Raw genomic sequence first — 22,677 nt, 5'->3', positions numbered from 1 at the left:
AATTTAAATTTAAAATTATACTAATTTTTATTTAGATTATAACAAATTGTTATAATCATTATCTAATAAATAAATTGTTGTACCAAACAAAATGTCAGTCGTTTAACTTGCTAGGTGCACGGCTATATGCATTTATGTTTCTTGATTAATAACTATAAAAAAAAAAGATCCTAATATTTGAACGGAAATGTTTGCAATGGCAATAACTTAAAAACAATTTCAATCAAGAGGTTTGCTATTGGGGCTGAGCGTGGATCGATGATTGAACTTGAAGGGGTGGTTCCATCCTAAAACAAAATAAACACTATACTAATATCCTTGCAAATCAGCTTGGTTTGTTATTTTCTTTGAACGAGCTTGTTGGGTTGGCAACGCATGACATTGCTTTGGTCTTTTAAAGTTAAACCCGGCAACCAGGCGCTCCTTTTTCTTTGGAGGGCCTAAAGATAAAAGCCCAAATTCTAAACACTTTGAGTCAAGCTGCTGCTTCTGCATAGATTTTTATATTTACTGTTAGTCATCACCACTATTACAGGCTATTAACCTGAAACTTGAAGAGGCGCAAAACCCCCCTCTCTCTCTCTAGTGTTTTATTCCCCATCCTGCATCATTTTAGTTGCTGAAAGAAATGAGCTTGCTTTTAAGATTAAGGCATCATTTACCTAATGGGTTTTACTGCAGATCTCAGATTGTCACTCTCAATGCTTTTGGCTCTTCAATCAGGAATTTTAACCAGCCTGCAAAGCTAGAACAAGACGAAGAGGACGAAGAAGTTGAGATAGATCAACGGAGACTCCCAGCTGACTATGATCCTTCTAATTTCGATCCCACCGAACACCGCAGTCCTCCAACTGAGCGTGTCTGGAGACTCGTTGATGAAATTTCTGGCCTTACTTTGTCTGAAATTTCCGAGTTAGGCTCTATTATAATGAAGAAACGAGGAATGATTGAGCCGCCGACTGTGGGAGTCATGAAGGCTGGTGCTGCTGCCGGCTTGGCAATGAAGACGGCTGGTGGCGGGGCGGCAGCGGCGGCAAAGGAAGAGAAAAAGCCAGATAAGACAGTTTTTGAATTGAAGTTGGAGTCATATGAAGCTGCTTCGAAGATTAAAGTAATAAAGGAGGTTAGGAGTTTTACTGATTTGGGTCTCAAGGAAGCTAAGGACTTGGTTGAGAAGACGCCCTCTGTCTTGAAGAAGGGTGTCTCCAAGGAAGAAGGTGAACAAATAATTGAGAAGATGAAGGCTCTTGGTGCCAAAGTTGTTTTGGAATGAACATTGGACAGGTATTTTTGGTTTATACCAGACCATGTATTCTTGCTGATACTTAACCTTTGCTTAATTGCTTGCACATCTTTACGTTACCAGCTTAAGTTTGAACTTGGAATTAATTATTGCCCAAATTTTACTCTCTTATCAAAGTTGGAATGGAAAATTACTCCATCCTGTTACCATGTTTTTCTATTAAGAATAATAGTCCAAAATTATTATTATTATGATGGTTATGATGATGATGCCCAATTGCTTTGAGAATGCCAACTAGACTAGATTTCATATCCCTCGACAATTGTAATGTAATACCGGTTTCTCTTCTGTGCATCTGGGATGGTGCAATGAAAGAAAACACTTCGAGCATTCTCAAGTTCTGAAACTTGGATTTGGGTAATGTTGATAGTCCAGGAAGGTCTAGGCAGAAGATTAGAATTTAGAAACTAGCCCTTGTATCACATCATATAACCATGTTATTGAAACTTGGATTGGGTTACAGTGTTCCTTCTCCATTTTGCAAGAAATTTAGAGATAATGGAACTTCATTCAGTTAAAAATAAAATTTAAAAGACGCCATACCAGAAAAGAAATGGAACATAAATAATAAATATATCCACTTCCTAGGAGCAGGATTTTTTTCTCAATTTAATCTAATGCTCCCTTTCTATTGTTGTATGTTTTCCTCTGTTTGCTTTACTCAGCCCAAACACACAAGACTACATTAGCCTATTTGTTTAAAATACTCATACATATATATATATGGCAGGCACTAACGGTGCTCAGATTATGAATTCAAAGTGATTTTATATTAAAATCTTTTGGCTGAAAGAATTATTTGATTTGATGAATAGAAGAAGGAACCAAATCCAATTAATATGCAGTTGTCCATTTTTGCAATCTATATTTAAATGAAGAAAAGCTTTTGTTCCATTATTTTGGTAAGCTAAGAGCAGCGATGATTGTCCAGTACTGTACAAAACTACGCTTGGTCTGTCCTCTTAGTTGTGAAAGTAATGTCATATAAAAAATGTACGTTTGTACTTAGTTGAGAAAGTAGTTCTGTTTTTTGGTTACTGTTATCATGAATTTGTAATATGTGATGCCTAGAATGTTTAATGCATTTATTTTTTACCTAAAAAGGAAGTATCAATGTCTGAAGTGCCTCACATTGGTAAAAAGTAACGAGACTCCATATTTATTTGCTATAAACAGTCGATGGCATCTCCATCTCTCTAATGCTACCACCAGGCCGGCTCAGGCGGCTGACCTAGCGGTTGTCCTGACAAATGAGGTTAAGGATCAGAAGATCTTACAGAACTATGTTTTCTATCCCAACTTCTCCTACTAGGTGGAGGAGGGGGGGGGGGTTAATATTATTAACTATCATAAGAATGTGTCAACAAAATCATTTAGGCACACCAGTTAAACCAGAGTCTGGGTTTATCCAAGTAACAAAATATTACTAACCTTTGATGTAACAATAGCATTGCTTTTGACATGCTTAACACACAGCCAGGCAGATTCTGCATCACGAAGCTCGTCATTGGAATCCTGGAGATGCCATCGACTGTTTGTAACAAATAGAATTATGGGGACATGTGAATAAGATACAAGGTAGGTAGACACACAATAGTTTCAACTATTTTGAATATGGGTATATGTGAACAAGATATTAATTATCTGTTGTAATATAATGCTTTTAATTCTTTTGTTAAGTTGATTTTCAACTTCAACCTTATATATTTTGAATACATTCAGTGTGATTTCTCATTAATGAGAAAAAGGTAATATTGTTGACCATTCTAAAAAGTCATAGGGAATGGACCACAAATATGTGTATTAGTTTCAAGATGTCTAATTTTCTATTGGCACTAAATTCTTAATATTTGTTTGTTCTCTTTAATATAATTTATTTGTTCTCTTTAATATAATTTACACACATCAAATTCCGAAAAATTAAAGGGATCGAGAATATTGTCATACACAATTTTTTTTTAATTTTCCTTTTGGAGATATGACCTAATCTCTTGTGTCACATTGAACTCGAATTCTCAATGGTTAATTTGTTTTTCTCACCTATTACTGTAGTATACATGGATCCGTTAAATGAAACAATAGTCTCAAGTAAACATAGATCATCATGACCTGATAAATGGAACTAATCAAATTTAAATTATGAAAGAGACTAAATTTTCTATTTTCAAATTAACAGTTATCCAATGTTGAAATAGAAATTAAGTTTTGCCTAAAAGATGATATAACATAAGTCTCATTCAAATCCAAATATAATCAAGTCTTTAATAATAATCTGAAAGTTCTCATCACTTCAACTTCTATCAAATTACCATTGCTTATGTAGATGTATCTTTCACCATCATTTAGCTTTTGATAGTTTTGACAACCTTGCATAGACACTTATGTGAGTTGTTGCACTATCATTTAACTTTTGGTAGTCAAAGGCCAAAAATTATAGCCATTATCAAATAAAATAATTACAAAAAGATTGATAATATATCTATTGAATTCATTCGCGAAGCTTTAGTTCTAAATGACGACATTAGAAAATTGATTATCTTATTAAATATTCGGGTAGAGTTAGGTATAGTTAGCATGTCATAGTATAGATTGAATTCAAATTACTTCGATTGTATGCCAATGAGCTTTTGATGCATTTTCCTTCAGACGTTCTGATGAGTGTTGGATACAATTTTTACTTCAATTAACCGATGAGAGCTGAGCGCAATCTATTTGCATTGGGTGTCAAATTGATGTGTTGGTTAATTAGAATTTTTGTATTCATTTAAGCCCGAATCAAGTTAATAAGAATATAAAATATAAATTAAAAAATAATATACAAATCGGATGAAAATTATGAAGTGAAGAATTAATCTAAATAAGATGATAAATTAGAGCATATTTATTTTTTATGTTTTAGAAAGAAAAACAAAGAAAACTAGAGAATGTAATAATACGTTGGACCGAAAGGGAGTGAGCTAAAGAAATCGAATCTACAAAACGTACAAGGATTAAATAGCTAGTTGTTATGGCTTCTCCAATAGTGGATCTAGCTCCCATTCACTGTCAAACTTAAAAACTATCTTCAATAAACATATTAAACTAATGGAATATAATTACTCATTTATTATACTTAAAATCTATCTTCAATAAATAAATTAAACTAATGGAACAAAATAAATAAACATAAGTACCCATTTGTTATAATATGACAATCAATGCGATTAACTTAAGAGAGAAAGAAAAAGTTATTGTACATTTGAGACATGATACAATAACAACAATAGTAGAACTTAGATCAAATCGATTACATCCAAATTTTATTCTCATTCTCATCGCTTATTTTGAAAGAAAATAAATGACTAAGAGGTAGAAGTAGGCAATGAATTAGGTCATGATGAAAGGATCTGTTAAGATTCTTGGGATCTTCTACAAATGTACAAATCCCGTTTGAATTAGTGAGAGATAAACAACTATAATAGCTCCAAGGGTGGAGATGCCTACCACCCAACTTCTGAAATAATGGTGTACCAACCCCGCTCTAAACCAAGCGTAGGAGCCATTGCAATAAGTGTTCATATCGTGTACTATTTTGCATAAATAAGACTCCCTACCATCCATTGCTATTTCCTTGCACAGTCCATTCAAAAGTTTTGCCACTTCTTTGTTGCTACCTAAACAATGGTGAAGAACCCCTTTGTGGTGAATAAATCCCTCATCTTCAGCTGAGTTAACCAAACCATCGAAAAAGAACAAATACGATGTGACATAAGGTTTGCACTTGGGATGGCATTGTTCATAGGCCACCATGTTTCGAAACAGGGTTCCCTTGTGATCATCGATGTATAGAGGAGGGACTTTTAGCCACCTGCCCTCGGAGCTTACATCTAGTGGAGGACAATTAACAGCTTTCTCAATCACGACACCAGCTTCCATTAGCTCCGTCATGGACCGCACCATGACAATCCCCTCTTCTGCTGCATTGCTCGAATCGCTCGTCTTGCTAGTTTTTAGTCCTTGTGATAAGTTTATAGGAAATGGGAGGATACTGTGCCTGAAAAGGTCAAGAAAGTGCAACCTGTTCTGAATTCCTTGTGCATTCACGGCCCGCACACCCCTTTGCGACTGCAATAGAGGATTGAAAAAACAAAGGGCAAGCTGTTCCAAGCAAGTGCTTGATTCTTCTGATCTTTTGGTCAGCTCAAACAATTTCTGCAAAACAAAAAGTGGAAACTGGTTTTCAAGCATGATCAGATCCCGACGAAGAGTAGGCAGCATCCACCTTTGAACAGAGGGAGCACACTGAAAGTTGTTGTGCTTCAACTCTCTCAAGAGCTCCACAATGAAGCAGCCATCAACCAGCATCATCCTAACAAATTTATCCTTACTATGTTGTTCAGCATTGTCCCAGTAGCACCTACGAGCATCCTGCTCCAATCTTCCATGGCTTTCATCGCTGGGTCTAGTTCCACCCCATTAGGCTGTTTTGGACGAAAGAGGCGGTGAAAGAATTTCCATTTCAGCTCTTCCATTGCTTGTAACCTTTCCTGTCCAAGATGGTAAGGACCGATTGAGATGATAGTGGGAGCATAGGCGTCGGGTTGCACCTAACGCATGTTAACGGGGACCCTGTATCTATATGCACGCATTTTCTCTGTCATTGGGAACATTAATTGGCTTTCCACTTTGATAAATGTTGTTGATTCCAAGCTTTGGCAGTGTCATGAAAGGTTCTGCTTGTCTTGTGCAAAAGCAACCTTGTAAGGGAGCAGTTTCTCATTTCCAGATGTGAAGATGTTACAAGAAAAAGAGTAACTGAGTCACTTAGGAGAAAATTGATAAGTTATAAGGAAGAATAGTTCAACTCTTAAACAGTAAGGTTAAGTTGTCTATTAATTGAATCTATCCTCAACAAGTGTACTTTTTATAAATATATTTTTGTTAAAAACAATTACTTATCGCAAGTAACTATATATTAGTAATTTGTAACTCCGTGAATAACAAATAATTATATGGAGGGAGAATCTGGGACCGTTCCCAGCACAAGTTGTTTTTGCATGAAATTCCTTTGGGAAATAGAAAAACCCTAAACCAACTACTATGCATGGAAACAATAAACAAACAAATCCTATAATAATATATCCTCATGAAAACTGAAGCTCTTTTCTTTTCGGCCAAAACCAAACTTTCATTCAAACGCCATCTCCATCCTTCACTTCAAATTGATGGATAAATAATCTAATATGACAGACAAATCCTAAAATGTTATTTGAGTGGTCGGTTTAATTGTTCTATATTCATCAATTCAAAGCTTCGACCCTCTTTCTCGAACTTTGTGCCTAAAATTACTATACAAATATTAAACTAACTGGGCCAAAGATGATGAAAAACAGCAACAACAATTTTATTTTTATTTTTATATAACAATAAAAAAAACCTCCTAGTTCTCATAGTCAGTCCTTACCCCAAAGCTCGAGGTGGTGAATACTAACATTTTTTTCTTTGTTTCCTGGGAAAACCATCCCACTAGATCCACCTTTGAAACCGCGTGGAAACTGACACAACCCTAATAATATATTGTGAATGCAAATTTAAAAATTAGTTGCAAAGAGCATGTTGTACGCACATGATAGAGACTCTGAGAAAGAGGTGCATATTTGTATATACTAACACAGTAAATCAGTAATGGATCCACCACATGATGAATAATAATATAGAAAATGGGGACTGCTTTAAATTTCAAAGTCACCTCATACATATATCATCATTTGACTGACTGAGTCAAACTAATATTTAGGCTGTATTCACCTGAATTATATCTATTTTCTTCTTATTTTAGTATTTAATTTTTTTATTTTCATATTTAAATTATAATTTCGTTACATTTTTAATTTCTGTCGTTAACGGTGTTTAAAATCAAAACACGTCATGTCCTTGTTGATTGCTGATGTGGACAATGACGTGACTGTTGACCACATTGATTATGAGTTGACTATGTTGATCACATAAAAAATTATGAACATTTTATTAAAAATCATAAAAAATATTTTTAAATATATAAAAATTGTAAAATAGATTTAAATTATTAAAAATATTTAAATTTTAAATTATTATTAAATGTTGTTAAAAATATTTTAAAATTATAAAAAAGTTATAAAAATTATAAAATTGAAAAAATTATTAAAAAAGACAAATAATTATTTAAAACTTTTGAGCCGGTGGCATTTAATCGATAATTTCATAATTTTTTAATAATTTTTATAATTTTTTATCAAATTATATGTTGTTAATTGTTTCAAGACTGTGAATGTCAAAATAGTAATGCTAGAGTAAATCAAGAAAACAAAAAGATGATAACATAAAAAATCTCATTGTATTCTTTTGGAATTTGTAAATAATTAAAATTGAAGAAGAAGAATGATTTGATTTGTTAATTATTTACAATTATTTAATAATTATTTATGGTTTTTACTGATTTTTAAAAATTTTAAATAATATTTTATCATTTTAATAATTTTTTTACAATTTTAAAATATTTTTAATAATATTTATTTTTAAAATATTTCGGTCTGGTCAATGCGGTCAACCATCACGTCATCGTCCACATCAACGATTAATGAGGACACGTGACGTTCTGATTGGTTGCTATTTTTTGTTAACACCACTAATGCAGTGAAAAAAGGAAATTCCCCTTGTTAATTGTTTTCAGTCACCCACCGGCCACTGCCCGCCCTTCAATCATTCGCTCATGTTATTTCAGACTCCCCACAGAATCTTTCTTTCGCATATTATTTGTAATAAGGATTTATGTCTCAAGGATTTATACATGAATAAATTAATTATAATATTACATGTTTTGGTATAAATGAGGTGGAAACTGCAATGATTAAATTATTAATTAATCTTAAAGGATTTGAATTTCTTTTAGAAAATACCTAAACTATTCATAATTTTTTAGTGACTGATATATGATAATTTGAAAAACAGAAAATCATAGCTAGTAGTAGTTGGTATTAGAGGTGTTCATGGCCGAGCGGGCCAGGCTGGATTCAAAAAGTTCAGCTCATGTCCTAGGCCCGAGCTCGGTTCGGTCCGAAATATGGACCTATATTTTTGTTCAGGCCCGATCCGGAAAAAAAATTTAAGTTTGAGCCCAGCTCGGCCCTATCCATTTTTTAATAAACGCCAAAAATTTATTTAAAATATATATTTATTATATTTGGGCCGGGCCGGGTCAAAAAAATAGTGCCCGAGGCCCGGCTCATTTCCTAAACGGGCCTTATTTTTTTGCCCAAACCCATATTTCGAGAGGGCCGTCAGGCCGGGCTGGGCTGCCCCGCCTATGTACACCTCTAGTTGGTATCTCCAGGAACATGACTCTCTCTGTATATATCACAGACATTGAAATTAATTGTTTCTAATCGAATCAAGATGGGAACAGGCGTGCTTTGCATGTGTACAGCACCTCTTGTTTGAAGCAAGTCTAGCTCTAAAATTTGCTTAAACTCCACCTTCTCTCGAGCGGTTTCTTTTTTGCTTTTTAAAACTAGTTGTGGTCAAGTCACGTGAATGATGAAATATCAAACTGTAAAGAAACCAGATCACATTTGACTCCTTTAGTTATTTTGGCTTTGCATGAGATTTATCTACGTTAAAAATTAGGTCCCAATTTCATTTTAATATATATCTGTAACAGAAACCACCACGCCCATCTCCACTCTCTCCCTAGGACCGTGATTGCACTTCCCTACTCCTCTCTCTCTATATGTTATGTGTCAAGTATATATCCAATAATCCATATGAACCCCTCACTCTCACCACCTTTTGTTTATTTCATAAAATCCTCAAAACCCAACAAGCTAGAAAGAGAAAGGATGGCACAAATATGGCTTCTTTGGTGCCCCAAAAACAGCTGCACCACCAAAAGCAGGGGTGCCACGGGTAGGAGCAGCGCCAGCAGTAAAACGTCAGGGGTCAAAAATGGGTGTTGTTGCAGAGTTCTAGTAAAGATTTTGAGGAAGGTGAAGAAACAGAGCAAAGAGATGGTACGCAGTGCCGGAGCAAGTAGGCAAAGTTCATTCCAGTGTCGGTATGACCCCTTGAGCTATTCTCTCAACTTCGATAGAAGCGGTTGTGGGAGCGCTGTAGATGATGATGATTACTATCAGATGTATGCTTTCTCTTCAAGGTTTGCGGCCAACCCGAGAAGAATCCCTCTTGCCGCTTCTCATACTCAATCTGCCATTGCTTCTACTTAATAATAATTTTTATTTTCTTTTGTTTTATAATCATCATTGTTATTATTATTTCAATATTGTTCATGATCAAAGGGATAGTGATTACAAAGTTGCATCTAATTAATATGTTAGTTTTAATTAATGTACCAGTAAGGTGATGCTATGGACTGGAGTTTGTATGAAATGAAATCTTTAGTTTCCACTAATTAAAAACCTGATACCGATGGATCAACTTCTCCTTGCTTTGCGCTTGCACATTAATTAGGGTCAACTTTGATGATGAGAGACATTAGAGAAGGAGCTTATATTATATTATATTGTATGTAAAAGGAGTCAGTATAGTAGATGATCTAAACAAATTGCAATGTATATATGTTTATTAGTAAAAAAAATGATGGAGCGGTTTGGGTTGGAATGGTTTCAAAAGTGAACACGCAGATTCCATTCCATTGCATTTTAGACAGTAGCCGGTGAGATTAAACTTTATCCCCGAGATCTCTTCATGGAATTAGCAATGCATGCATCATGAGAATTATATTAATGGTTTCCTTTGGAAATGCGGGCAGGCATCCATGTGCAATGCAGAGCGCAACCACCTAATTTATTAAACACCACTCCAACGGCTGAATATTCATTTCCTATACCACAGACAGAATTCCATGATTGACGCTCATTCTTTCTAGTTACCACTAACCAATGAATTTTTTAACTAATTATTATTAAAGAATGGAAAAGGAAGCAATTCCTAATTTGAATTTGAACCATTTTTCCATGCTTTACCCAACAACATTTTCTTTCTAATTCCCGCAAGCAAGAAATCAGTCCACAAGATAATGTAATACTACTATTCAAATTCATTAATATATATTCCACCTTGCCTATGCAATGTATTATATTATCATGAAGTGTTTTTTTTTATCCTTTTACATTTTATAAATTAAAATACAAATTTAATAAAATAATAATAAAATTTGAATTTGTGACGCAATAAATTTTAAATTTATTATTTCAACTAAAACATAATCTAATTTTATCAGGGAACCACCAACGGCAAAAAAAAAAAAAACACTTTGCACCCTACTTACATTAAAAATAATGGCCTGACAACTTATATATTAAGATCTTAAACTTGCATTCCTTAATGGATTTATAGAGTGTATTCCTTAATGGATTTATAGCACGTAGAGAATTAATTGAATTCCTAGGAGATATTTATTAATAAATAAAAATAAAATAAAACTCCTTGAGAGATTCAAACGCAAAGCGAATTCCAAAAAAAAAAAAAGTTTATTTATGCTGGCATACATATATATAAATATAGATGTTAAAGTAAAAATAGAAAAAGTGTAGGTTACACATAAATAATTTGTCCTACGTTCAACAGACTCTCGCGAGGAACATTAAAAATCGCACTATTTTCCCTACATATCTTCCTAAGAAAAGCATAAATATAATCAATAGCTATTCTCTTGTAAAATCTAGCATCCTTTCTTGCCCTCACCATAGTATTTCCAAGAATGTGCACCACCCCTGCGTCCCTACACCTGTTGAGGAATTCTAACTCATCCATCTCCGTCTGGCTTCTACTTATTTGTCCCATATTCATATATGACACCACTGTGGAATTAACACTGGAGGAGACCATGGTGTTCCCCCCCTCATTGCCGTCTCTAGAGTGCTCGCTCGGCGGCTCAGACCAGCTATATTCTTCTGAATCCGAACACCCTTCCATCATCGACTCCAGCCGTACAAACAAGAAGAGGTTATCAAACAGCTTTTTCTCAAAATCATCGTCTTTCTTGTGAAGGTCTTTGTACCCATACTTAGCTATACAACGGAACATGTGGAAGTTCTTGGGTCCAACCCGCTTTACAACGAACCTCTCTTCTTCCGGAACAGTGTAAACGGGAAGGTACTTGACACACACGAAAACAAGCACCGAATGGATGGCTGGTAGGTTGGTGATGAAGTGGGAAAATATGTGGGGTACACCACTTGCTAGCTCCGTGTACACCAGTCCCGTTCCCGGAACCCGTACTAGTCCCAAACTAGGTCCAAGCCCAAGAATCCATGCCATTGAAACCTTACCATGCATCTCAAACTCATATCGCTTCACTGTTCCGTAATGCGACACATACATGATCAGCAGAAAGGCTGCTGCCTGCTGCAATAACAAGAGGAACCCACCCTCCTTGATCCATCTTGAACAGTACTGCAGAGAAGTATGTGCACTCTACTACCAAGGACAAGCCTGTGAACAGGATCACAATAATCCAATGGCTGCGCCACACCAATATCATGATTAAAGTCATAACTACCGTGGTTACCAACATCACGAGCACCACTGCTGTCCCTGCAGTAACATATTCAGTCAGCTGCACCATCCATGCACTATGAAACTTGGATAAATATAAATAAGCATAAACTTACCATAAGCATTTGCAATTTGGCTTTGGTTCTTGAATCCAGCAGTAACAAAAATGCATAGGACCATGAGGATCCAATTAATATCTGGAACATATATCTGCCCAAGGAAGTTCTTTGACGTATGCACAACTTTCACTCGTGGAAAACAACCATGTGCAAGTGTCACGGACCGCAGTTCAAAGCCTGTGACAAGCGCACCAAATGCATCCAATGGAGGTCTGTTGCTCAGATAGGGATCATTTGGCCTACGAGAACTGGCCCGATTCAAAGAGCTGTTGGACAGGCCTGTCACATTGAAGCCTGATGGGCCCGATAATGAAGATAGGACTAAGTAGTCTTAGAAGTTCTAATTGTACACAACTTCTAATTCTGTAAAGTTAGAGTCCTAATTGAATACAGCTTTTAATTGTAGCCATCGGTTTTGGGGGAGCTCAACTATAAATAGAGAGCCTCCCCCCTCATTTGTACTCACTCCTAAATTGTTTCATTATTCTTTGTGAATAAGAATTGAGAGCATTTACTCAAACTTTTCTCTCAAGCGTTCTTGATTTTGTTCATCTTTCAAAGATCGTTCTTAATTCGTTCTTCCGCTGTTCTTCATGAAAACTTTAAGGGAATTCTGTTGAATCATTTATTGTTGTGAGTTGAGCTGACTTAGGCGTTTTTACGGTTGAATCCATTATCGGTGGAAGTTAGGCTGACTTAGGCGTTTTTAAGCCAAGAAACTGCCTAAGGCCGCACGGATGTGTGGGAAAACTCCAAGTTCGTGACAAGTGGTATCAGAGTCAAGGTTTGAACCAAGTAATATTCGAGTTGTTGGTTCAAAGGCACCGTTGGGATGTCGAAAGAAGAGTTTGAACAAAGGTGGGCGAGGAAGTCTTTGAGGGAGACAATATCGGCAGTAGAGGAACGTGTGGGTAAACTCGAGGGATCCATGGCGGATGTAAAGGAGGCACTCGATGGGATCGAGGATCGCATAACAAACTGGGAGGAGCAGTCCAGAGACTATGTAAAGATGTCTCTTGATTCCACCATGGACAAGGTAAACGAGTTGTTTAATTCACACAGGGATAAGCTGTCGGAAAGGAATGATGCTCTCGAGGCCATGATGATGGCTTTGAAGGAGGAAACAATGGCCACGACGAAGGCTTTGAGCACAAGAATAGAGGAGCTCGAGGGAGAGCTGTCCTTGTGTCAAGCAGCCGTGGGGAAAGGAGTGGCAAATGCAGCACTCAGTAATGAGGATGTCCCAAAGCCGAAAGAGTTTGTGGGGACAAGGTCTGCATGTGATGTGGACAATTTCTTGTGGAGGATGGAAAACTACTTCCGTGCCAAAGGCATCATGGAGGATGCGGTTAAGGTAAACACTGCTTCAATGTTTCTTACTGACATTGCGCTTTTATGGTGGCGAGGGAGGACCACAGATAAAAGGTAAGGTGAGATTGAGACGTGGCAAGAGTTCCAATGCGAGTTGAAGGGACAGTTTTACCCAGAATTTACCGAGGAAGAAGCTCGGGCAAAGTTGCAAGAGATAATGCAACGGGGCACAGTGAGGGAGTATGTTCAAGAGTTCAAGGAACTCATGCTCCAAATTTCAGATGTGACCGATGAAGAAGCATTGCTTGCTTTTCAAAAGGGATTGAAGCCGTGGGTCAGACAGGAGGTGGAACAAAGAGGTGTCCAAAAACTGTCGGAAGCCATGACGGTAGTTGAGTCTGTGGTGAAGCTTGGTCTAGGGAAAGACAAGCTTGGGTCTTCCAAGTCCGATGGAAGGGGCGTATGTGAAATGGATCACAAGGAAGATAGAGTTAATAGCAATGACAACGGCGACAATGGTGGTAATGGGAAACCACGAGTTGGGAAGAAGAAACCCAAGAGGAAAAGGGACAAGCTAAAATGCTTTCTTTGCGACGGTCCACACATGTTGAAGAAATGTCCGAAGAAATCCGCGCTTAAGGAGAAGCCGGTGGGTAAGGCCTTGGTACTTGGTTCGAGCGCAAGGGGTGTCGAAGCCAAGGAGGCCAAAAGCAAGAAGAAGCCAGTGGAGTGCTTCTTGTGTCATGGTCCGCATAGGTTGCGGAAGTGTCCGAAGAAGTTTGTCATCGAGGGGAACGATGGAGCAGACAATGAGCCCAATAAGCTTGGTTCGAGCAAGGGAAAAGCCGAAGCCAAGAGGGCAAAGAGGAGCAATAAGAAGCAAGTTAAGTGCTTCTTGTGCCGTGGTCCGCATGAGTTGCGGAAGTGTCCAAAGCAAGCCGGAGTCGAAAGAAACGCAACGTCTGAGCTTGGTGAGTCGTCGAAGGGGCTTCCACCCAAGGAAGAGGTGAGTTTGTCATCTAACTTAGCGGATAAAGTTGCGATGAAAACAGTGAAGCTGGGACCAATGATGTAATAGCCCGATTTTAGGCTTAGTCGGAACAGTGGTTTCGGGACCACAAATCCGACGAAAAAAAAATGTAATGGCTTGAATTTTCAGAGGTGTCGGAACGGTGATTCGAGATCACTAAATTCGACAAATGGGTAGAAAATATTATTAATTTAGCAAGTATAAGTTAAATATGAAGTTAGGAAAATTTTTGAAATAGTGAATAGTGCACTAGAAATAAATATTAAAATAATTAGAATCGAAATGAGGTATCAAGACCTCGGGGATTTTAAACTGAGCCATAAATATTTTTATAAATATTTATGGAGTGTTAAAAAGTTAGTATTAAAGTTTCGTTAAGAAATTTTAAAGTTCCGATAATTAATTGAACAAAAAGGACTAAATTGTAACAAAAGCAAAATTTTGGGAAATGATTAAATAGCTTAAATGATAAAAGGAAGAGGGCTTAAAAGCAAATAGACCCAAGGTCTATTTGGGCTGGACGGCAGAGGCATGAAATCAGCAAGAAAGTAAGGAGAATTAAGGGCAAAATTGGAAAATTGCAAAATTTGCTTAATAAAGTTAGGACCCAAGTGGAATTATCGAGATTTCTCTTCATTTTTCTGAATTCTCATCAGCTAAAACACCATGGAAGGGCTTCTTCAAGCTGGTTCTTCATATTTTTATTACAAGTAAGTTCAATTCTTGACTATTTCTTGAAATTTTTGTATTTTTATGACTTTTACAACTAGGCCCACTTGTTAAATTCATTAGTTTTTGATTTTATGAAAGAAGTTGAAAGTTGATATGAATATGTGCTGGAAGTATATGATGATTTAGCATGAAATTAGAGCTTTAAATTGTTCATATGCTGATTTTATTGAAAGAATTGAATAGAAAGTGAATGTTTGGGACCTAATAGTAAAAGAGTTTGAAGATAGAGTTATATGTGGCAATTCTGAATTTCAATAGTTGTGTAACAACTTATAATGTCTAGTAAAGTACTAATTGAGAAAATTAGATTAATTGAGGGGTTAATTGAGAAAGGACTGAATTGTATAAACTGTGAAATTTGGGGCAAAATGGAAATCAACATTTTGCACTAAAGCAGTTTTGGACAGCAGCAGTAGTGTAACTTTGAAAAATCACCAAAAATTGTAGAGATTGAATTAGAGGATGAATAAAATATGAAATTAAAGCTTATTGAGTCTAGTTTCTTATAAAAGAAATGATGTGAGCAATGGAATTGTAAATCATGAGATATAATAGATTTTGTGAGACAAGGTCAGAATGAATTCGGGTTCCCCTGTTCTGACTTTGGAAAATCATTAAAAATTGTACAGAAATGATTATGAGTTATAGTTTATATGGTTAGAATCCTTAATGAGTCTATTTTTAGAAGAAACAAGCTAAAACATCATCAGAATTCTGTACAATGAGATAATTAATTTTTAGTGAAGAGTGGTCGGAACTGTCAGACAGCGAAACAGGGGAAAATTTAAAGAATAAACTGTACTATTTGGCTGAACCAAAAATTATGAAAATTTTATGGTATGAAGATATGTGAGTCTAGTTTCAGGGAAAATTAATGGATCTTAATTTTGAGCTCTGTAGCTCCGGATAAAAATAATTTAGTGACTCTGACTCGGATAAACAGCTTTGAATATACATGTTAGTGAATATTGAAATTATGGTTAATGTTGTTTAAGTGTGTTATACACATTAAGGATGTGAAATGGAGAGGAGGAGGAGGAAAATTGGGAAATATATGAATGATTCGTGTATAAATGGTCATATGTTTGATTATAACTCATAAACGATGAAATATGAATGATGCTTATTTTTGTGCATTATTGGTCATGGTTTAAGCTCATGTGTGAAAATAAAGTTTCATAGTATGTGTGTATGGTATATTCAGTATATGATTTGGCATGAAATAATACCATGAATGGTTTATGAATTAACACATGTTGGTAAGCCTGATATATGAATAAATGATCAAATTGAGCGGAACGCCGGATTTGAGTACTTCTGATCAAGTGATAAAGTGATAAGTGGTAGCTTTAGCTACACTTATCTGATCAAGTGACAAGTGGAAAGTGATAAGTAATAGCTTCGGCTATACTTATCTGATCAAGTGATAAAGTGATAAGTTATAGCTTCGGCTATACTTATCTGATCAAGTGACAAAGTGATAAGTGATAGCTTCAGCTACACTTATCTGATCAAGTGACAAGTGGAAGTGATAAGTGATAGCTTCGGCTACACTTATCTGATCAAGTGACAAGTGAAAAGTGATAAGTGATAGCTTCAGCTATACTTATCTGATCAAGAGACAAAGTGATAAGTGATAGCTTTAGCTACACTTATCTGATCAAGAGACAAAGTGATAAGTGGCTACACTTATCTGATCAAGAAACAAAGTGATAAGTGGCTACACTTATCTGATCAAGGGACAAGTGATAAGTGATCATACGTAAGACCATAGTTATACTATGGCAAAGTGAAAGTGAAGTACTCAATTTTCCGTGACCGTTCCCTAATTTGATTAAGGATGGTAAGTGACAAATGGGCCCAAAAGAATTAAAGTAAATGGATAAGTGGTAGTGTATTTATATCAGGACGATGTTGTTATTCAAACTAAAGTGATATTTTCATTGCTAAATTGAGAATTTTATAAATGTGTTATTGAATGGTATAATCAATAAACATTGAGTTAAATGGTAAATACGTATTAGTTTTGAATTTGATGTCATTGAATTGTACGTGAATTAAATGGAAATTTCTAGTGATATGATTTAAATTATGAGCATGAGAAATTGCGAATTGAATGAAATGGAAATGAAGCATTAAATTGCATGAGTATGTATCGGGTCTCGCAGGCCCTAATTATTATGATTATAATATTTTGAGGATGTATTGTGAAAAGTTATAGAAACATGTTAATTATTTTTGAAAGTTTTAATTTTGATAAAATTTTATAACTCGGTTAAATACGTTTACAAGTGTATGTGTTTTGGTAATGCCTCGTACCCTATTCCGGTGTTGGATACGGGTAAGGGGTGTTACAAATGAGGCTCAAGTTGAGTGAAGTATCAGAGTTAGCCGAGTCATCGACAAGGCTTCCACCTATGGGAAAGGTAGGTGGTGCATCAGACTTTAAAGGAAAAGAAGCGATGCATGTGGGACAGTTGACCAGAGTAAATGCGACGAGCAGGACGGCTCGAGTTAAAAACCGACAGAAGCCGAGGCAAGAATCCCAAAGAAAGGGAAAGGCTAAGGCGACGAGACGAGACCGAGGCGAATCAAGTCAGTGCCATTCAGAAGTCGCAACGAGGGCGTTGCGAGAATGGGTGGGGGAGAATGTCACGGACCGCAGTTCAAAGCCTGTGACAAGCGCACCAAATGCATCCAATGGAGGTCTGTTGCTCAGATGGGGATCATTCGGCCTACGAGAACTGGCCCAATTCAAAGAGCTGTTGGACAGGCCTGTCACATTGAAGCCTGATGGGCCCGATAATGAAGATAGGACTAAGTAGTCTTAGAAGTTCTAATTGTACACAACTTCTAATTCTGTAAAGTTAGAGTCCTAATTGAATACAGCTTTTAATTGTAGCCATCGGTTTTGGGGGAGCTCAACTATAAATAGAGAGCCTCCCCCTCATTTGTACTCACTCCTGAATTGTTTCATTATTCTTTGTGAATAAGAATTGAGAGCATTTACTCAAACTTTTCTCTCAAGCGTTCTTGATTTTGTTCATCTTTCAAAGATCGTTCTTAATTCGTTCTTCCGCTGTTCTTCATGAAAACTTTAAGGGAATTCTGTTGAATCCTTTATTGTTGCGAGTTGAGCTGACTTAGGCGTTTTTACGGTTGAATCCATTATCGGTGGAAGTTAGGCTGACTTAGGCGTTTTTAAGCCAAGAAACTGCCTAAGGCCGCACGGATGTTTGGGAAAACTCCAAGTCCGTGACACAAGGGCTTGCTTAACAATTGAATATGTTGCCGATATGGCGGCCTGACTTGCAACTATAGCAGCAAGAGTAGCAATAACAAAAACAGGCCAATATATGCAATCTGCAGTTGAGAGAAAAGAAAAATAGGACAAACAAAAGATAGCATAGTTAGGAGCAAGGCTTTCTAATTACATTTTAGTCTGCAGGATACATATATTTATTTTCAAAGTTACATATCAGACACAAGAATTATAATCACCGACCTGGGATTGAGCGATAAAATGGATCAATCACATGTTCACCTTTATTAAAGAGGTAGGCTGCTTGTCCAGAATACGCTAGGAGCAGGCAAGGGAATACAATTACAGTAAAAGCAAGCTGCACAGCCGAAACTGAAAAATGGGCTAGATCAGCAAAAAGCGCCTCCGTACCTGTAACAATTCATCGGTCACCAGTTCACTGAACTTTCAAACTGATAACTAAAAGAAAATAGCTACGCTACTGATAGTCAATTTACCTGTTATACTAAGCATAATCCCCCCGAGGGAGGTCCACCCATCCTTCCGTCTCCTCTTAAAATATCGGAAGATGTATACAGGTGAAAACGCTTTCAAAACACTGCATCCGTATTTCCAAATATTACATGCGCCAATGCCTCCGGTCGTAATAAACCAAAGGAGCACAATCGGGGCAAAGAGCCAGCTAACTTTATCCGTACCATAGTGTTGCATGCTAAACAGACCTACTAATATTACCACAGCGACAACCAAAATAACACCTGCACAAGGGAAGAAGAATAGACTTAATAGAAAGATAGACAAAAATGATAGGAAAAGGCTAGAATAAGAAAAAGAATAGTGTGTATGGAAGGGTAGGAAGACACCATTGCTCATGCGTGGATGGGCTACCTTGAGGCCTCCAGATGCTGAAAGAACTGCCAAACACAGCAGACATCAGTAGAGGAAGGAAATATACAAGTGTATTGACGTTAGGATATCAATATGTTACACGGTTTCCATTGTTGATCACACTTGAACATACAAGGAAGAGGAAGAAGCTAACGAAGAGTGGTGAAGGCAGATCCTTCTATCCGGGTCCTTGGAGGTTAAGCATGAAGGATTAGAAGCAAAATACCTGATATTGCGGGAGTGAATATTCCATCGCCAATGACATTGCATGTACCGAACAGGACAAGAATCAGAAGCGCATTCTTCCTGTATGTATCTTCCTCCAGCCATCTCTTTGTTTTAGCAGCAAATGATTTTTCATGAATTAATGTAGAACAACTATAAGTTGTAAGCTCCTCATCGGTCCTGTGTTGATTAGGAATGATTTTTACATTTGCATGTCTACAAAGCAAAGAATATAGAGCAAATGTTCCACCTGCACGACAAACAGGATCATCATCATATCTCATATTACAAGGTATACATCCTCATTCACTAATATCAGCTCACCTTGACCGTTATCATTTGCTTTACACACAACAAACACATGCTTGAGGAGCGGGATAAGTGTGAGGGAGTATATGATCAATGAAAGAGCTCCAACAACATCCTCTGGATCTACAATTTCCTCAGGAAATGTATTGTAGAAAACATAGAGGGGAGAAGTGCCCAAGTCACCATAAACCACTCCAAGACTTTGGAACGCAAGCCGCAGCAGTAACAATGGAGATGTTTGCTATAGTATTTGAAACCATGTCAGAATAATCCAATTCCAAACAACTATATGCATTCATTTACTAAAAACTCGATTTAATACCTTCTCCGTATACATGTTTTTCAGCCTCCCAGCCTCCTCTTCAATTGACCGATCAAACTGCTGATCCAAATCCCACATTCTTCCCTTGTTGTTGTCACCATCTTCATCAACCTCCGTCCTTGAACCCATCTCCATATTCAATCAATCTACTTCTCCACTTACTTAAAACTTGCTCATCATCCACTGGAATATTGGTCGATGCCCAAACAACTTTATTTTAAAGCAAATGAGTCCTACCCTCTCCAACCCAATCTTTACTTGAAATCCATGCACAAGCCGACTCAGAATTAGAAACTTGAAACTCAAATAAAACCATCAATCCATATACATGACAAAAATATATGAAGTATTCCAATCCAAACTATACACGTAAAAACTACTTTTATCTTTTCCTTTTTTATCCCCTTTATGGATTATAAAAGTATATATCTAATGGGTAAATTATACCCAATGTTACTAAATTATTAGTAAATTTACCTTTTAATCACTCAACTTCAAAAAATCATAAAATGGCCATTGAGTTATTCAAAAATTTTCATTTAAGTGATTGAACTATTCGAAAGTTTTGATTTAACTCACTAGAATGTTAATGTTTTTTTTTTTAAAATTCCGGCTAGCGAACTCTAAGCAATGATTCAATGATCAGTATAATAAATCAATACCCATTATCGAGTAAAAGAATATACATTAGATTTAAGTAGATTAACGGTTAATGTCAAATATCAGAGAAGAAAACTGTTTGGATTTTAGTTCACAGATTCGTAACATTCATGAAAAAAATTGAACTATACAAGAGAATGGAAAGAGAGTTTTGAATTAATGTAGGTGGTATGAACAAAAAAAGCTATACAACAACAAATTTAACAGTCCAATAACTTAAATAAAAAATAATTTAGTGATATTTTATAACTTTTTAAAGTTAAATAATTAAAATATAAATTTGCTAATAACTTAGTCACCTTATTTACTTTTTTTTTAATTCCATAATTAGTTCAATAATTCACATATTTCGATTGGTATTATATGCATTCAAGGAATATGGTTCCGAAAAGATACTGTTCTAGACGGGATAGCCTTATATTCCTTAAAAACTCAAACAGAACACAACATACCCATACTTTTATATATATATATACAATTCTTGAGTTTATGAAAAAAATAGATATTTGTTTTTTTTCCCCTTTCAATCCCAGATTTAACACAAAACAATCAAAAATATATATAAATAAAATAATTACTTTTTATTTGGCTTTTAATCAAGCAAACTAGGCAAAAGAAAAAAAGAAGAAGAATGTGGTATAATTGGATGACAAAATCTGAATTGAAGAGACTTACTTGAAGATATTGTAAGACGAGTCAGCCACTCTCCAAGATCTCTGATGCTGAATGCAACTTTTTGTACATAAAAATGATTCATAATTTGTGTTGATCTGAGTTTTGATGTTGTTATTTGTTTTGCAAATTAATCGGCGGCTCCACCTTCCCAGCTCCAATTAACTAAAAATAATATGTTCCCTTAACTCACCACCTACTATACCCTTTGACCTAATAAATCACATTATAAAAACCTTACGTTACAAATTAAAAGATCATATAAATATTGGCTTAACATAAATATAAAAGATAGGAACCAATTCTTTTGGCCCAAAAGTTGTATTTATTCATTCAAGATGGATCATTGATCAAATTTTAACCTTTCTCTTCAAAAAATTATAGATAAAATTAGAAAAATGATCAGCCTGAAGTCTCGAGAAAATCATCTTTTTTGAGCCATCATTTTTGGATTTTCTTGAAATCTTATTAGTAATTATTTTAGTATGAATATGATGTTTAAAATTTTAAAAAAGTATCCGCTACGTAGTGAAGATCTAGACTAGCATATATGTCATTGTCATGTGACATGTATGAACTTTGGCATTATAATTTCAACATTTCATTTAAACACAGAGGAGGTTTTCTGTCGACTTCTCTTTTTCTTCCCTCAATTAAAAACACGTTTCTTAGTAGTTATTTCTCTTTCAGACTAGACATTAGTTTTTGTAAGCAGCCAGCCGCCTTACATATATATCATCATTGCCACCTATTCCTATATTTTTTTTTCATAATAAGACTTCAACCCTTCAATTTTGAAGAAATAAAAAGAATGTGTGATTATTTACCAATAAAAAAGAGTCGATGATTTAATCCTTGAATGACATTTTACAAAAGATAGTACAACTCTATGTAGTTGCGGTATATTTTCTCCAACCTCTTAGATGCACGCAGTTCTGGGGGTAAAGAATGGTGGAATATGGATAAAATCATAAAAACCTAAGCAATTCCAACACTGATGAATAGCGGTATTCACGATGAAATAACACTTCTGAAGGTGTTGTTAATTTGAAGTTAGCTTACATTTTCTAGTTGATGAGCCAAAGATTGAATACTTGTATTATATACAAAGAACTCCGAGTATTGTATGGGGTTGGAGCAGTCGCTTGGCAGGGTCTGATTTTCTGTCATTTAAATCTTTCTATAATAAAAATTTATTAACTTTTAAATTGTAAAGATAAAATTATACTTTTAACTCTTTCAAAAATAACAAAATTTTAATTTAATCATTTAAATATTATAAATACATAAAATATTAAAATAATAAAATTGTAT

General features: G+C 35.7%; 2 protein-coding genes and 2 pseudogenes across 2 annotated transcripts; 2 read left to right on the top strand and 2 right to left on the bottom strand.

Annotated features, from left to right (window-relative positions):
* Positions 1–353: 353 nt before the first annotated feature.
* Positions 354–1,494, top strand: LOC107908533 (50S ribosomal protein L7/L12). The gene has a single exon (XM_016835716.2). The coding sequence runs from the start codon at positions 629–631 to the stop codon at positions 1,271–1,273; it is 645 nt and encodes a 214-aa protein (XP_016691205.1). The 5' UTR covers positions 354–628; the 3' UTR covers positions 1,274–1,494.
* A 3,169-nt stretch (positions 1,495–4,663) lies between these two features.
* Positions 4,664–6,072, bottom strand: LOC107907662 (UPF0481 protein At3g47200-like; annotated as a pseudogene).
* Positions 6,073–8,986: 2,914 nt separating this feature from the next.
* LOC107908536 (uncharacterized) lies at positions 8,987–9,737 on the top strand. Its single transcript, XM_016835718.2, has one exon. It carries the CDS (start codon positions 9,082–9,084, stop codon positions 9,538–9,540), a length of 459 nt encoding a protein of 152 aa, XP_016691207.1. The 5' UTR covers positions 8,987–9,081; the 3' UTR covers positions 9,541–9,737.
* A 1,111-nt stretch (positions 9,738–10,848) lies between these two features.
* LOC107908538 (potassium transporter 10-like) lies at positions 10,849–20,172 on the bottom strand (annotated as a pseudogene).
* Positions 20,173–22,677: the final 2,505 nt, after the last annotated feature.

The sequence above is a fragment of the Gossypium hirsutum genome, chromosome D02, assembly GCF_007990345.1.
Source record: "Gossypium hirsutum isolate 1008001.06 chromosome D02, Gossypium_hirsutum_v2.1, whole genome shotgun sequence".
NCBI classification, from domain to species: Eukaryota; Viridiplantae; Streptophyta; class Magnoliopsida; order Malvales; family Malvaceae; genus Gossypium; species Gossypium hirsutum.
Note: the sequence above shows the minus strand (reverse complement) of the source record. Positions and strands in the feature narration are given on the sequence as shown.